The 18137-nt window shown below is 38.2% G+C and overlaps 1 protein-coding gene across 26 annotated transcripts in view; it reads right to left on the bottom strand.

The window, feature by feature from the left end:
• The window catches only part of SNX14 (sorting nexin 14), a 160776-nt gene that overhangs the window by 95972 nt on the left and 46667 nt on the right, over positions 1-18137 (bottom strand). For 23 of the 26 annotated variants that reach the window (XR_010336683.1, XR_010336679.1, XR_010336684.1 and 20 more), the window contains 8 exons: positions 17360-17516; positions 15287-15362; positions 14476-14520; positions 14287-14367; positions 14082-14196; positions 3942-4097; positions 3473-3597; positions 2191-2249 (listed from right to left, as the gene is read on the bottom strand). Coding sequence is in view for 6 of the 26 variants with exons in the window: in XM_012468806.2 (XP_012324229.1) it covers positions 2191-2249; positions 3473-3597; positions 3942-4097; positions 14082-14196; positions 14287-14367; positions 14476-14520; positions 15287-15362; positions 17360-17516 (814 nt within the window). In the remaining 20 variants the exon portion in view is untranslated. Of the gene's footprint in view, positions 1-2190; positions 2250-3472; positions 3598-3941; positions 4098-14053; positions 14197-14286; positions 14368-14475; positions 14521-15286; positions 15363-17359; positions 17517-18137 lie in introns of those variants that run through there. The other 3 variants (XM_021665562.2, XM_021665564.2, XR_010336691.1) reach the window with 2 other exon arrangements.

Here is an 18137-nt window from a genome sequence, read left to right as displayed (position 1 = left end):
ATGGCAAATTAACAAAGCTATGCTAAATTTCCAATGAAATAATGTTAAGAAACTCTTTTAATGTATTAGACATAGGTAAATAAATTATTAAGTATCACAGAAGCAAGACTGATAGTTACTATTAGAGTCAGATTACCATAAAGAAAAACATACCTTAAAAAGTCATAATCAGTATCCAGAATGGAAAAAACCCATATAACCTGTTCTTTTTTATATATTTTAAAGCCAACAAAATTAGTGCCTTAACATGCTGAAAATAATCAACTGTTCTCAAAGCAGCAAAGAAAGATTTTCATCTCCCAAGTTATGACCCTGATTTAGATTTAGCTATCAAGCTAGTTTTTTTGGTTGTTGTTTTCTTTGTTTTTTTTAATTGAGGCAGTGTCTTACGCCCAGGCTGGAGTGCAGTCGTGCAATCTCGGCTCACTGTAATCTCTGCTTCCTTGGATTCATGTCAGTCTCCTGCCTCAGCCTCCCACGTAGCTGGGATTACACATGTCTTCTACCACACTCAACTAATTTTTGTATTTTTAGTAGAGACGGGGTTTCACCATGTTGGCCAGGCTGGTCTCAAACTCCTGATCTCAAGTGATCCACCTGTCGAAGCCTCCCAAAGTTCTAGGATTACAGGCATGAGCCACCATGCCTGGTCAGCTACCAAGCAGGCTTTTAAGATCACAGAACCACTTCCCCTTAAATGGTCCTAGAAAAAGGCATTTCATTAGCTCCGTATCCTGGTATGAGACTCCAAACATCGAAGGATAAATTCTACCTGCTTCTCAAGTATGTCAGCAAATTTGATGAAACTCCTTGGAAAAGTATTCAAATGCAAGAAGAGGCATGTGGCCTGAGCAAACAATGCTATTTTAAATAGCATAAATATGATTATTGTTAAATAAAGTCTATATTTCATGGCTATAACACATAAATTTTTAGGAAAAAGCAAAAAAAGAGATTTTTTACAGATAATCCTAAAGGTATTTTCTACCTTTCAGAAAAGTTATTACATGTGTACTACACATTTAATGCCTCTACTGAGGCATTAAATCAGAATTAATATTCAATGGTCAAAAAAAAAAGTTCATTCTTGTAACGCTTATGTCAAGAAATACAATATATTTTCCTCATGGTAAAGTTTTCACATTTTTCTTTGTACTAACTATCTAAAACACTGTTCCATTTCTTGACTTATCTACTTCTCTCTTTGTAGTATATATCCAATTTATTTGTATGTTTATTAGATACTTGCTCAAATTGAAAGGTGTTGAGATGTCTGTCAATTTTGTACACATATAAGGTAAGTGAAATGAAATGATTCATTTACCTTATATATAGTAAATTAAAAGAGTTTCTTAACATTCTTTTTCTTTTTTTTTTTGAGACAGAGTCACCCAGGCTGGAGGGCAGTGGTGCAATCTCAGCTCACTGCAACCTCCGCCTCCCAGGCTCAAACAATTTTTCTGTTTCGGCCAGGCTGGTCTCAAACTCCTGACCTCAAGTGATTCACCCACCTCAGCCTCACAAAGTGCTGGGATTACAGGTATGAGTCACCGTGCCTGGCCATTAACATTTTTTCATTGGAAATTTAGAAAAGCTTTGTTGATTTGCTATTAAGTGACTTAAAATATATATTTATTCATATATTTTATGTCTATACTTCATTATTGGAAGGTGTGTCAATTTTGTGCAAAGACAAATCAGAACATTATCCAGTTTATAAATGGATAAAGCTTTTTTCTTCTATTGCCTTTCTCTGGATCATTTAACTATACACTTAGATTTCCAGAGAGCCAAAAAAAGTAAGAAAGAAACATCCCTCCACTTTTGTACCCAGTAAGCACTCTAACAAGAAGTTTCCTCTAAAACAAAAACTGTCTAAATTCTGAGTTATCTGTGGATGCCACTTACGCATGCCCTAGTCTCCAATAAGGCAGGTATACAAAACTAATATATATTAATTATGAGATTAACAAGGCCATATTATATATCTTGTTAAATTTTTCTAAAAGAATTTTAGGCATTTTCAGATCACTATATATAACACAGTTCCACAATTCACTAGTAAAATCCCTTGTCTACTCATATAACAACGGAACCACATATTCATTCAGAAAAATAGCTAATAAAGACAATGATGCTATCATAGAATGATTAGCATCAGCAAGTTCTAAAACAAAACATACAACCTACCTGTTGAATTTTGAATTGCGTGTTGGTGATTCTGCACCTCTTAAGAGTTGTCTAAAATACTTTAAAATAATAAATAATAATTATCATTTACTATAATTAACATTAAAACATGCTACCTTAGCTGACTACTTTCTGGTTTTGGAAAAAAAAGCTATCTCAATCAAGGGAATACAGACATAGTCAAATAGGGTAAGGATGAAAATACTGCAAATGCAGAGGACTGCCACAGTTTTGTAAATAATGTGTATACAATGAGATTTCTGCATGACTGCAGTACTACAAAGCCACTCAGGCATATGGCAAATCAGGCAGACCTATTTGATCCCAATCTATCTATTCACATAAATACAAACAGATTTTGGTATTGATAATTGTTTCTACAATTATTTTTTAATCTTCACTTAATTACAAAGTAGAAAAGAATATTCACTTTCTTAATCTTGGTTTTTTTGTTTTGTTTTGTTTTTCACTGAGACTGAGTCTTGCTCTGTTGCCCAGGCTCAAATGCAGTGGTATGCTCTCAGCTCACTGCAACTTCAGCCTTTTAGATTCAAGCTATTCTCCTGCCTCAACCTCTTGAGTAACTGAGATCACAGGCACATACCACCCTACCCAGTTAATGTTTTGTATTTTTAGTAGAGACAGGGTTTCACCATGTTGGCCAGGTTGGTCTTGAATGCCTGAACTCAAGTGATTCACCTGTCTCAGCCTTCCAAAATGCTGGGATTAGGCTGGGCACACCGGTTCATGCCTGTAATCCCAGCACTTTGGGAGGCCGAGGCGGGTGGATCACGAGGTCAAGAGATCGAGACCAAAGTGCTGGGATTATGGGCATGATCCACCACGCTTGGCAATCTTGTTTTATTTTTCTATTTTATTTTGTTACTTGAATCACTCATCTAATGATATCAGAGCTACTAATAAATTCTGCATAAAAATCCTCAAACAAGGCCGGGCGCGGTGGCTCAGTGAGCATGTAATTCTAGCACTTTGGGAGGTAGAGGCTGGAGTTTGAGGTCAGGAGTTTGAGACCAGCCTGGCCAATATGGTGAAAGCCCATCTCTACTAAAAATACAAAAATTAGCTGCGCATGGTGGCGCATGCCTGTAGTCCCAGCTACTCAAGAGGCTGTGGCAGGAGAATCACTTGAACTCAGGAGGCAGAGGGTGCAGTGAGCTGAGATCATGCCATTGCACTCCAGCCTGGGCCACAGAATGAGACTCCGTCACCACCCCTCCACCCCTAAAAGTAATTCTCAAACAAGGTGAATAGTTTGACTTACCTCATCACTATGGCAAAACATCGGGGTAAATACATTCTCCAAGAGGGAAAGAACATGTTCATATGCTTCAAAAAGACATCTCATAGTTTGAAGTTTCACAACATCTATGTATGGCCCTTCAGCAACTATTAAAAAAATTCTATTTTAGAAATTATTTGTAAATAGCATAAATGTATGTTAATTTAAAAGTCATCGTAGTGAAGAGCATACAGTTCTAAAACTATGTTTTACTGAAACTCCACTGTAAGAAATATACTAGAATGAGAAATTACATCAACCAAGGTCTAGTTCTGACAAATATGTAAAGTATGAATAAGTTGTTTCTTCAAAGCTTTCATCTCATTAGTAAAAGAGAATAATAGCTGCCCATGTACTGCACGTAGCCACTGCAATAATAAACAGAATAAATGGTAAAACTCTGAAAACTGCTTAAGTGCTAAATAATTCATTCTCATCATCTTTGACTTACTTCTTTGAATCTCTTCTACAATGAAGGGATCAAATCTAATTTTGTCAATACTTTCATCCAAACAGTATGTTTTATAAATCTTCTGCAATTCTTCATGAAGAGACAGCATTTCATCATTTGATAATTCTGGTCGTAAAATTCTATCATTAAATTCCTCTAAGAAATAAGGAAAAGAATAAGAAAAAATAATTTTAATATAAAACTATTCATGAAAACTTCATCGTCCCATTCTAATTGTAGCCAATACTAAAAGCAGCAATTAGAAGCAATCTAATTCATCTAAGTTTTTAAAAAATATTTGAGAGTAAAATAACTACTCAATAAGAGAAATGCAATCAACCAATTTTTATATAGATTAATAGAAAATATGTAAATACATAAAAAGCAATACAAATCTGCAAAAATTCAGAACACTAAACACACTTCTAATAGTTTCCTTAAAGACCAATATTAGATTAATTTATGATACCAAAAGTCTTTTATTATTTCAAAATCTGATTTACTAAATAAAAATAAAAATGATGACTTTAGTTCCAATCAATGTTTGTAAACAATATTTTTCTCCACCATGAACGTTGCAAACTAGTGGCAGAAGTGACAGTTTGAATAAATGAATGTTTATTCGAAAATAAAAGATGGTAGTATTAGGATAGCCAAAATACCAATTGTTTTTTCGTTTTACTCCAAGCTGTTATAATAAGGAGTTTACTTTTTACTTCTTAATCATTCAAACTGAAACATAAAGTGGAAAAAAGGGATTTAAAAAAACCTGAAACTCAGCATATAAGATTTGTGAGGCAATAGAATACAACTGTCATTCCCATATGACTTAATATGCATATAACTGGAGTTGTAAAAGAAGAGAAAATGGGGCAGAATATTTGAAAAGAGAGCCAGGAATTTTCAAAATTGATTAAAGGTCAGGTGTGGTGTCTTATGCCTGTAATTCCAGCATTTGGGAGGCTGAGGCCGGAGGATCGCCTGAGCCCAGATGTTCAAGACCAGCCTGGGCAACATAGTGAGACCATGTCTCTACAAAGAAATTAGCCAGGCATCATGGTGTTCACCTGTAGTCCCAGCTACTTCGGAGGCTGAGGTAAGAGGATTATTTGAGCTCAGGAAGTTGAGGTTGTATTTTATGAGCCATGATCATGCCATCTTTTCAGACAGACAAAAGCTAAGAAAATTTATCTCCAGCATATTTGTACTATAATAACTATGAAAAAGATTTCTTTCAGCAGAAAGAAACAATATTAGAAACCTGGTTCTGCCGGGCGCGGTGGCTCACGCCTGTAATCCCAGCACTTTGGGAGGCCGAGGCGGATGGATCACGAGGTCATGAGATCGAGACCATCCTGGTCAACATGGTGAAACCCCGTCTCTACTAAAAATACAAAAAATTAGCTGGGTACGGTGGCGCGTGCCTGTAATCCCAGCTACTCAGGAGGCTGAGGCAGGAGAATTGCCTGAACCCAGGAGGCAGAGGTTGCGGTGAGCCGAGATTGCGCCATTGCACTCCAGCCTGGGTAACAAGAGTGAAACTCAGTCTCAAAAAAAAAAGAAATCTGGTTCTGCAAAAATAAATTAAGAATAAGAATACTGGGACAGTAAATACGCCAATAATTATAAGGACCTTTAAAAATCAATGTATGTGTGCACTCCACACATGTGTAGAAGTCTGATGACTATTTAATGAAGAAACAATGTACTGTGGGTTTATAGCCAATGCAGAATTAAAATAAATAACAAAAGGAGCACAATAGGCAGGACGGGATGATTTGAGGTACACTGAGGTTCTTACATTGCTCCCGAAGCAGTAAAATATTTTTAAATTGATTCTATGATAAATGAAATAAACATATTATAATCTCTAATCAATGACTTAAAAAAAGCCAGAACAGACTTGAAAAGTCAATAGGAGAGATAAAACAAAATACTAAAAAAATTTCAAGAAAGTCAAAAAAGGAGGGAAAAAAAAGCAAAGAATATACAGGACAAATATAAAACAAACACCAAGATGGAAGCCCTAACAATAAACATATAATAAATATATCAAGTGTAAATGTACTACAGATACCAATTAAAAAGCAAAGATGACTTAGTTTTTTTTTTTAAAGCAAGAGCAGCTATATGCTGCTTACTAGAAATACATCAAACATTTCAATCAGATAGAAAAAGATATACAAATGCACACCTAAGTATAAAGAAAGATGATGTGGCCATATTAACATCAGACAAAGTAGAACTTCAAGACTGAAAATTAACAGATACAAGAGAGAAGCATTTTATAATGATAAAAGGATAAATTTATTAAGAAGATACAACAATCTTAAATGTGTGTGCACCTAGTAATAAAGTTTAAAAGATAAATATATTCATACAACGGCATACCACTCAGCAAAGAACAAACTACGTATTTATTCATCTATTTTTGAGACAGTCTCACTCTGTCACCCCGGATGGAGTGCAGTAGCATGGTCTCAGCTCACTGCAAACTCCACCTCCCGAGCTCAAGCGAGTCTCTTGCCTCAGCCTTCCGAGTACCTGGAATTATAGGCATGAGCCAACACGCCCAATTAATTTTTGTATTTTTGTCAAGACAGGGGATCACCATTTTGCCCACGCTGGTCTCGAACTCCTGACCTCAAGTGATCCACCTACCTCAGCCTCCTGAAGTGCTGGGATTACAGGAATGAGCCACCATGTCTGGCCCAAATTACTTATTTAGACAAAAACATATATGAACCTTAAAAAGCATTATCCTGAATGAAGGAAGCCAGACACAAAGGAGTATATGTTATGTGATTCCATTTATATTAAAAAAAAAATTATACAGGCAAAACTAATCTGTGGTGAGAGAAAGGAGACCAGTGATTGCTTTGGCAGGAGTAGGTGGAAAGGGTGGATCTCTTGGGAAGAAGCCTAAGGGAACTTCCTGGGCTGACGGAAATAAATGTTCTGCATCTTGATAAAGATGCAGGTTACATGGATGTACACATGTGTAAAACTGATCAAACTATACGTTTAAATTCTATGAGTTTCACTATATAAATTTTACCTCAATTTTTTTAAAGTTATATTTTAAAAAGAAATTAAATGCATTAAAAATAAACTTTTCATAGTTTATAAAGTTTTTTGTAAATCCAATAATCTATAATGCTAGAGAGCTTATAATCAAAATCACACATTTTTATACTTGATATTTTAATCAAAACAATGCTATACAAAAACTGTGAACAAGTGATATTGATAAGGGCTACAGTTTGGGTCTTTTATATATATTCAATATATATATGTCTGTGTGTGTGTGTGTGTGTGTGTGTATGTGTGTGTGTGTGTATGTGTGTGTGTGTGTGTGTATATATATATATATATATATATATATGTATATATCTTATACGGAGTTTCGCTCTTGTTGCCCAGGCTGGAGTGCAATGGCTCGATCTTGGCTCACTGCAAACTCTGCCTCCCAGGTTCAAGTGATTCTCCTGCCTCAATCTGCCAAGTAGCTGGGATTGCAGGCACCCGCCACCACACCCAGCTAATTCTTGTATTTTCAGTAGAGACAAGGTTTCACCACATTGGCCAGGCTGGTCTCGAACTCCCGACCTTAGGTGATCCACCCCCTTAGGCCTCCCAAAGAGCTGGGATTATAGGCGTGAGTCAGTGCACCTGGCCTTATATTGTATTTTTAGTAGTTTTTTCTTTTTCTGCTACTAGGATTTGAACGAAGTCAATGACAGATTATTTCCCAATATGGAAAGGAGTGAGCACTTGAAAGAAACTCACAGACGCTCTTAGAAAATCTAGTATATGAAAGACAGAACAAGATGGCCGCTTAGGAGGAAGTCGGGATTGCAGCTCCAAGAGAAGGCGCAGAGGGTGAGTGGACGCCGCATTTCCAGACGGATTTTTACTGCCCACAGACCAGGAGAGTCACAGGAGGAGAAGCCCCACGGGTCGCCAGCGCCGCTGGTTTGAGCAGCGTGGCCGCTCAGCCTACGCCCTGGGGCGGGGGGCAGCAGCTTCTTATGTGGAGCGACAGAGACAGAGTTCCCTCTGAGCCAGCAAGGGGAGCTGAAGCAGGGAGTCAAGCCAGGAGACCCCCAGGCAAGGGTGTGCCACGAATCTCAGTGCCTCTGCTTCGGCTGACGCAGCGGCACACAGGGCAGCGGATTTTAACTGCCCACAGACCAGGAGATTCACAGGCGGAGAAGCTCCACGGGTTCCCAGCACCGCTGGTTGGACCGGAGCAGCCGCTCGGCCTGCACCGGGGCAGGGAGCAGCAGCTCCTTGAGCAAAGTGAACGAGACTGTGTCCCCTCTGGGCCAGCAAGGGGAGCTGAGGCAGGGAGTCAAGCCAAGAGATTCCCGGGCAAAGAAGGCCCCACTGGAAACACGGCTGAACCAGGGACAGTCCAGCTCTGTGGGGGAGGGGCGTCCTCCATCGGGAAACACCCTGCAGTTCCCGGGGCAATTTGCCGTAACCACGACAACTCGCCACTACAGAGACTCCGTCACTACAGGGGCGGGTCAGAATAGCGGAAGCAGTTCTAACTACACCCATATAAACAGGACTGCAGGGAAGCTCACACGGAAGCTGGGCGGAGCCCACAGCAGCTCAGCGAAGCCTCTGCAGGCTGTGTGACTAGACTGCCACCTTGTGGGCAGGGAAAACGACAGCAACGCAGCTGAAAATCATAAAGCCCTAACTACTCCCTGGGCCAGAACACCTGGGGGGAAGAAAAGGGGGTTTATGAGTTCAGCTGCTGCAGACTTAAAATTACAAAAATCAGAAAGACAGCAACTACAAAGTCGATAGGTGGATAAATCCACAAAGATGGGAAGAAACCAGCGCAAAAAGGATGAACACACCCGAAACCAGAACACCTCTCCTCCTACAAGGGAGCACAACTCCTCACCAGCAAGGGAACAAGACTGGATGGAGAATGAGTGTGATGAAATGACAGAATCAGCTTTCAGAAAGTGGATAATAAGAAACTTCCGTGAGCTAAAAGAACATGTTCTAAACCAATGTAAAGAAACTAAGAACCTGGAAAAAAGACTTGATGAAATGCTAACGAGAATGGACAACTTAGAGAGGAATATGAGTGAATTGATGGAGCTGAAAAACACAACACGAGAACTTCGCGAAGCATGCACAAGTTTCAACAGCCGAATTCACCAAGCAGAAGAAAGGATATCAGAGGTCGAAGATCAACTCAATGAAATAAAACGAGAAGATAAGATTAGAGAAAACAAGGTAAAAAGGAATGAACAAAGTCAACAAGAATTATGGGACTATGTGAAAAGACCTAATCTACGTGTGATAGGTGTACCTGAATGTGACGAAGAGAATGCATCCAAGCTGGAAAATACTCTTCAGGATATTATCCAGGAAAACTTCCCCAACCTAGCAAGGCAGGCCAATATTCAAGTCCAGGAAATACAGAGAACACCACAAAGATATTCCTCTAGAAGAGCAACCCCAAGGCACATAATCATCAGATTCACCAGGGTTGAAATGAAGGAGAAAAGACTAAGGGCAGCCAGAGAGAAAGGTCGGGTTACCCACAAAGGGAAACCCATCAGACTCACAATCTCTCAACAGAAACCCTACAGGCCAGAAGAGAGTGGGGGTCAATATTCAACATCCTTAAAGAAAAGAACTTTCAACCCAGAATTGCATATCCAGCCAAACTAAGCTTCATAAGTGAAGGAAAAATAAAATCCTTTGTGAACAAGCAAGTACTCACAGATTTCATCACCACCAGACCAGCTTTACAAGAGCTCCTGAAGGAGACACTACACATAGAAAAAAACAACCAGCACCAGCCACTCCAAAAACACACGAAATGGTAAAGAGCAGCAACACAATGAAGAATCTGCATCAACCAATGGGCAAAACAGCCAGCTAGCATCAAAATGACAGGATCGAATTCACACATAACAATATTAACCCTAAATGTAAATGGACTAAATGCCCCTATCAAAAGACACAGACTGGCAAATTGGATAAAAAGCCAAAACCCATCAGCGTGCTGTATCCAGGAAACCCACCTCACTTGCAAGGATACACAAAGGCTCAAAATAAAGGGATGGAGGAAGATTTACCAAGCAAATGGAGAGCAAAAAAAAAGCAGGAGTTGCAATTCTCATCTCTGATAAAATAGACTTTAAAGCAACAAAGATCAAAAGAGACAAAGAAGGACATTGCATAATGGTAAAAGGATCAATGCAACAAGAAGAGCTAACGATCCTAAATGTATATGCACCTAATACAGGAGCACCCAGATACATAAGGCAAGTTCTTAAAGACTTGCAAAGAGACTTGGACTCCCACACAATAATAGTGGGAGACTTCAACACACCATTGTCAATATTAGACAGATCAACGAGACAGAAAATTAATAAGGATATCCAGGGTTTGAACTCAGACCTGGAACAAGCAAACCTAATAGACATTTACAGAACTCTCCAGCCCAAATCCACAGAATATACATTCTTCTCAGCACCACATCACACCTACTCTAAAATTGACCACATAATTGGAAGGAAATCACTCCTCAGCAAATGCAAAAGAACGGAAACCATAACAAACAGTCTCTCAGACCACAGTGCAATCAAGTTAGAACTCAGAATTCAGAAGCCAACCCAGAACCGCACAGCCTCATGGAAATTGAACAACTTTCTCCTGAATGTTGACTGGATAAACACTGAAATGAAGGCAGAAATAAAGATGTTCTTCGAAACCAACGAGAACGAAGACACCACATACCAGAATCTCTGGGACACATTTAAAGTAGTCTCTAGAGGAAAATATATAGCAATAAGTGCCCACATGAGAAAAAAGGAGAGATCTAAAATTGACACCCTATCATCAAAATTGAAAGAGCTAGAGGAGCAAGATCAAAAAAACTCAAAACCTAGCAGAAGACAAGAAATTACTACGATCAAAGCAGAATTGAAGGAGATAGAGACACGAAAAACCCTACAAAAAAATCAATAAATCCAGGAGCTGGTTTTTTGAAAAGATCAACAAAATAGACAGACCACTAGCCAGACTAACAAAAAAGAAAAGAGAGAATAACCAAATAGATGCAATAAAAAATGATAAAGGGGATATCACCACAGATGCCACAGAAATTCAAACCATCATCAGAGATTATTACAAACAACTCTATGCACATAAATTAGAAAACCTGGAAGAAATGGATAAATTCCTGGACAGTAGCCTTCTCCCATGCCTAAACCAGGAAGAAGTCGAAACCCTGAATAGACCAATAACAAGGTCTGAAGTCAAGGCAGCAATTAAGAGCCTACCACCCAAAAAAAGCCCAGGCCCAGATGGGTTCACAGCCAAATTCTACCAGACATACAAAGAGGAACTGGTACCATTCCTACTGAAACTATTCCAAATAATCCAAAAAGAGGGAATCCTTCCCAAATCATTTTATGAGACCAAACTCATCCTAATACCAAAACCCGGCAGGGACTCAACAAAAAAAGAAAACTACAGGCCAATATCCATGATGAACATAGAAGCAAAAATCTTCAATAAAATACTGGCAAGCCGATTACAACAGCATATCAAAAAGCTTATCCACCATGATCAAGTAGGACTCATCCCGGGGATGCAAGGCTGGTTGAATATACGCAAGTCTATAAATGTAATTCACCACATAAACAGAACCAAAAACAAAAACCACATAATTATCTCAATTGATGCAGAGAAGGCCTTCGACAAAATTCAACAGCCCTTTATGCTAAAAACTCTCAATAAACTAGGTATCGACGGAACGTATCTCAAAATAATAAAAGCTATTTATGACAAACCAACAGCCAATATCATACTGAATGGGCAAAAACTGGAAGCATTCCCTTTGAAATCTGGCACTAGACAAGGATGCCCTCTCTCACCACTCCTATTCAATATACTACTGGAAGTTCTAGCCAGAGCAATCAGGAAAGAAAAAGAAATAAAGAGTATTCAATTAGGAAAGGAGGAAGTCAAATTGTCTCTATTTGCAGATGACATGATTGTATATCTAGAAGACCCTATCACCTCAGCCCAAAATCTCCTGAAACTGATAAGCAACTTCAGCAAAGTCTCAGGATACAAAATCAATGTGCAAAAATCACAAGCATTCCTATAAACCAATAACAGACTTAAAGAGAGCCAAATCAAGAACAAACTGCCATTCACAATTGCTACAAAGAGAATAAAATACCTAGGAATACAACTAACAAGGAACGTAAATGACCTCTTCAAGGAGAACTACAAGTCACTGCTCAACGAAATAAGAGAGGACACAAACAGATGGAGAAACATTCCATGTTCATGCTTAGGAAGAATTAGTATCGTGAAAATGGCCATACTGCCCAAAGTAATTTACAGATTCAACGCTATCCCCATCAAGCTACCAATGACCTTCCTCACAGAACTGGAAAAAACCACCTTAAACTTCATATGGAACCAAAAGAGAGCCCGCATAGCCAAGTCAATTCTAAGCAAAAAGAACAAAGCGGGAGGCATCACACTACCGGACATCAAACTCTACTACAAGGCTACAGTAATCAAAACAGCATGGTACTGGTACCAAAACAGAGATATAGACCAATGGAACACAACAGAGGCGTCGGAGGCGACACAACATATCTACAAACACCCGATCTTTGACAAACCTGAAAAAAACAAGCAATGGGGAAAGGATTCCCTGTTCAATAAGTGGTGTTGGGAAAACTGGCTAGCCATATGCAGAAAGCAGAAACTTGACCCCTTCCTGACACCTTACACTAAAATTGACTCCAGATGGATTAAAGACTTAAACATAAGACCTAACACCATAAAAACACTAGAAGGAAACCTAGGCAAAACCATTCGGGACATAGGCGTAGGCAAGGACTTTATGACCAAAACACCAAAAGCATTGGCAACAAAAGCCAAAATAGACAAATGGGACCTAATCAAACTCCACAGCTTCTGCACGGCAAAAGAAACAGTCAATAGAGTGAATCGGCAACCAACAGGATGGGAAAAAATTTTTGCAGCCTACCCGTCTGACAAAGGGCTGATATCCAGAATTTACAATGAGCTAAAAAAGATTTACAAGAAAAAAACAAACAAGCCCATTCAAAAATGGGCAAAGGATATGAACAGATACTTTACAAAAGAAGACATACACGAGGCCAACAAACATATGAAAAAATGCTCATCATCACTGGTCATTAGAGAAATGCAAATCAAAACTACATTGATAAACCATCTCATGCCAGTTAGAATGGCGATCATTAAAAAATCTGGAGAAAACAGATGCTGGAGAGGATGTGGAGAAATAGGAACACTTTTACACTGTTGGTGGAAGTGTAAATTAGTTCAACCACTGTGGAAAACAGTGTGGCGATTCCTCAAGGACCTAGAAATAGTAATTCCATTTGACCCAGCAATCCCATTACTGGGTATATATCCAAAGGATTATAAATCATTCTACTATAAGGACACATGCACACGAATGTTCATTGCAGCACAATTTACAATAGCAAAGACCTGGAACCAACCCAAATGCCCATCGATGATAGACTGGACAGGAAAAATGTGGCACATATACACCATGGAATATTATGCAGCCATTAAAAACGAGGAGTTCACGTCCTTTGTAGGGACATGGATGAACCTGGAAACCATCATTCTCAGCAAACTGACACAAGAACACAAAATCAAACACCACATGTTCTCACTCATAGGCGGGTGTTGAACAAGGAGAACACATGGACACAGGGAGGGGAGCACTATACATGGGGGTCTGTTGGGGGGGACAGCGGGGGGGTGGGGAGTTGGGGAGGGATAGCATGGGGAGAAATGCCAGATATAGGTGAAGGGGAGGGAGGCAGCAAATCACACTGCCACGTATGCACCTATGCAACAACCTTGCATGTTTTTCACATGTACCCCAAAACCTAAAATGCAATAAAAATAAATAAATAAATAAATAAAAATAAATAAATAAAAAAAAAGAAAATCTAGTATACGAAATTTAGTACATTGATAGATGGGTACCACAACATCAGATATGATTTAAAATATTCAAGTACATTAAAAGGTTTAAAAATTACTTTTGTAAAATACACAGGTAAGCCTCACCCACAGTCAAACAAAACTGCAACACGTGCACCGCTCCTTCTTGTTTCAGAAAGTTCATAAAACGAAATAAAAGATCTTGTTGCTCTCTGATTTGCTTCAATTCTAACTTCAGCACCTCAATATAAGAGAAAGAGTAAGTTTAAGCTATATAAATGAGTTCTAAAATTGTTTATATCAAAAAAATGTTATTGCTGAAAATGCTTACAGACGGCTTTTTATTTCTAGGTTCTGCAAATTTCTGCAAGAATGGAACCAAAGGAGAAGCCGGTTCAGTTGCTTTTTCAGGCTTTGAAAGAAAGAAAATTATTAACTCGGTAAAATTCCCACCTGATTTGACATACACAATCAAAATTCAATGCAATCTGAAGTGTTTTCTAATATATTCAATACTCACTGGACTGTCATCTATGAAGATGATAAGCAAATGATTCACAGTATCCTAGTGGAAAATAATAAATGTAAATCAAAATAATTCCATTACTGCATTCTCCCCAAAATTGTCCTAACTTATATTATGAAAGTTTCTAGAAAAATAAAGAAACAAATGGAGCAGTGGCAAAAAATCTGCACATATGTATTACAGCAGGGACTTTTTTACATCTACAAAAAGAGGTTCTTAACGTTTGTGAAAATCGGCAAATAAAAACTATTCTGATTTTGGCATTTAAAATATTTCTAAATCATTCTTGTTTCTTCAGAATCTTACTGAATCAAAGGTAGAGGCATCTGAAGTATCCATCAATGGATGAACATCCCAAGTGTCCATCAATGGATGAAAATAAAACATGTTATACACATACAACAGAATACTACTCAGCCTTGAAAAGGAAGGAAATTCTGACACATGCTACAACATAGATGAATCTTGAAGACATTATGCTAAGTGAAATAAGCCAGTCATAAAAAGACTAATACTGTATGATTCCATTTATATGTGGTAACCAGAGTAGTCAAATTCATGGAGACAAAAAGCAGAATGATGGTTACCAGGAGAGCTGGAGGAAGGAAGGAATGAGGAGTTACTGCTAACAGGTGTAGAGTCTCAGTTTCATAAGAAGAAGAGTTCTGGAGATGGAGAGTGGGGATGGTTGCACAACAATATAAATGTTTTCATTATCATTGACTATATGCATAAAAATCTTTAAGATAGTAAATTTTATATTAAGTGTATTTTGTAACAATTAAAAAAAATGTTTGAGTCTTACTGGATCAGCTAGGAAATCCAAAGAAGGAAGGAACACAGAGCCAGACAGGATTTCTCTTATAAGTAAGGTCAGAGATCTGAAAAAATAAATGATAATAATTGTTTATATTTAGTAATTTATAAACTTCTTAACTTTCAAGTGCGTATGAATTACCTAAGATTCTGCATTTCTAACAAACTGTCAACCAACATTCATGCCACTGGTCTGCAGACTACATGTTGAATAGCAGAGAGTGAGATTTCTTACTTGGCTAAAAGAGAATATTATTTAAGAGAAAAAAAGTATTCCCTTAACAGGAGGAACTTGGGGGACATTAGAAAATACTTTCTATTGGCCAGGCACGGTGGCTCACACCTATAATCCCAGCACTTTCGGACGCTGAGGTGGACGGATCACGAGGTCAGGAGTTCTAGACCAGCCTGGCCAACATGGTGAAACCCCGTCTCTACTAAAAACACAAAAATTAGCTGGGTGTGGTGGCACACGCCTGTAATCCCAGCTACTGGGGAGTCTGAGGCAGAAGAATTGCTTGAACCAGGGAGGTAGAGGTTGCAGTGAGCCGAGATCACATCACTGCACTCCAGCCTGGGCCACAGAGCAAGATTCCAACTCAAAAAACTTTAAAAAATTTTTAAAAATCAAGAAAATACTTTCTAAGAATACTTAAATGTTTAATATATATTTAAATTAATGCTTAAGATAATTATAGTAATTACCATATAATCCTATTTGTTACTATTATAAACTAGTGTAGCATAAAAATCATGTAATTTAAAATATTAAAATACTTTTAAGAACAAAATGAAAATGTGAAACAAAAAGTAATATTTAAAGCACATCACTCTAAATATTTTAGTGATAAAATAATTATTTTAAAATATATTGATATGATAAATATTTTAGTGATAAATAAGTATTTTAGTGATATGTAAAGTGATGTACTAAAAATAAGCCATGGTTGTCAGGTGAAGTGACTCATGCCTGCAATCCCAGCACATTGGGAGGCCAAGGTGGGCAGATCACGAAGTCAGGAGTTCGAGACCAGCCTGGCCAACATGGAGAAGCCCCATTTCTACTAAAAATACAAAAATTAACTTGGCATGGTGGTGCTTGCCTGTAGTCCCAGCTACTCAGGAGGCTGAGGCAGAAGAATCACTTGAACCTGAACCCAGGAGGTGGAGGTTGCAGTGAGCTGAGATCATGCCACTGCAGTCCAGTCTGGGCAACAGAGTGAGACTCTGTTTCCTCTAAGGGCTATTAGGGTAAGAGTAACAAGGTAACTTACAGAATAATCTAAACATGGTCCAGCCAGAAAAAGGGAGAAAAGACTAGATGACCTCCAATTCTTCTTCCCAGCTGGATACCTTGAAACATAAACTTATCTATATAGTTTGTTCAAGTGTGTCTGCCTATTATCACGTGCATATCTTTAAAGGGGAACACGTGAAATAAAATATAATGTATATTTTAAAATATAAAATAACAAAAATAATTTTACTCATATTTATCTTTTATGTCCAAGATAAGTTTGTCTGTTTGTTTGTTTTCTTGAGACAGAGATTCGCTTTTGTTGCCCAGTGCAATGGCATGATCTTGGCTCACTTTAACCTCCGCCTCCCAGGTTCAAGCGATTCTCCTGCCACAGCCTCCCAAGTAGCTGGAATTACAGGCCAGCGCCACCATGCCCGGCTAATTTTGTATTTTTAGTAGAGATGGGGTTTCTCCATGTTAGTAAGGCTGGTCTCAAACTCCCAACTGCAGGTGATACACCTGCCTTGGGCTCCAAAAGTGCTGGAATTATAGGTGTGAGCCACTGCACTGGGCCATATGTCCAAGATCAGTTTTAAAGAAAAATTATAAGCAACACAACACACCACAAATAGCACTTAAATTGGCATTTTAAGACCATAATAAATAATAAATTATACATTAATAATTTAATAAATTTTTTCCAAATGAAAAGCTATTCATAGGCTAACCTCAAGTTCTAGTTTACTTCTATCATAATAAAAAATAGCAATATACATATGGCATGATATCCAAATACTATTACATTGTCTAGTCTTTTTATACCTGCAATCTGTTGCTTTAGGAGGCAAAATATAAGGAAAAAGCAGTTCCGTAAGTTTCCTTAAATAGTGTAATTCATCTCTCCGACTTCTCAAAGCCACATGAAGCTCTGGACCATATTCTTCTAAAGCAGCTTGCTGTAAAAACTCTGTATTTTTTACTATAAAAAGAGATTAAAGATAAATATTGAAACAAGTTAAGTGATATTAAATACTTTTGGTCATTTCCAGTAACAAATAGAAGAGCATGGGCTGGACACCTTGGCTCGCGCCTGAAATCCCAGCACTTTGAGAGGTCGAGGTAGGCAAATCACTTGAGGCCAGGAGTTCGAGACCAGTCTGGCCAACATGGCGAAATCCCATCTCTACAAAAAATACAAAAATTAGCCAGGTGTGAGGGCACATGATTGTAGTCTCAGCTACTGAGGAGGCTGAGGCAGAAGATTCGCTTGAACCTGGGAGGCAGAAGTTGCAGTGAATGAAGATTTTTTTTTTTTTAAAAAAGCATGTAACCGAGTCATTCCTTTCCTAGCCTCTTTTCAACGTGCATTCTTGGAGAAGCCTGCTTACTTTGAAATAAATCGATAAATGGACCCTTTGTAAACAGGAATTTAAACTTATGTCTCTACAAGTTATAAAATAATAGCAAATGATTAAGTGGAACAAATTGGAGAAAACAACTTTTACAACTTCTAGCACACATAAGGCTTTTGTTATCAAATGCTGTATCTTCTTTATCCTCTCCAAAAGCAAAACCTTTCCTACACAAAATTAATATTTTT

This window comes from Aotus nancymaae, unplaced genomic scaffold (genome assembly GCF_030222135.1).
Source record: "Aotus nancymaae isolate 86718 unplaced genomic scaffold, 86718_ANA_hifiasm-v0.15.2.pri h1tg000040l, whole genome shotgun sequence".
NCBI classification, from domain to species: Eukaryota; Metazoa; Chordata; class Mammalia; order Primates; family Aotidae; genus Aotus; species Aotus nancymaae.
The sequence above is the reverse complement of the archived record's forward strand: the minus strand, read 5'-3'. Positions and strand labels throughout refer to the sequence as shown.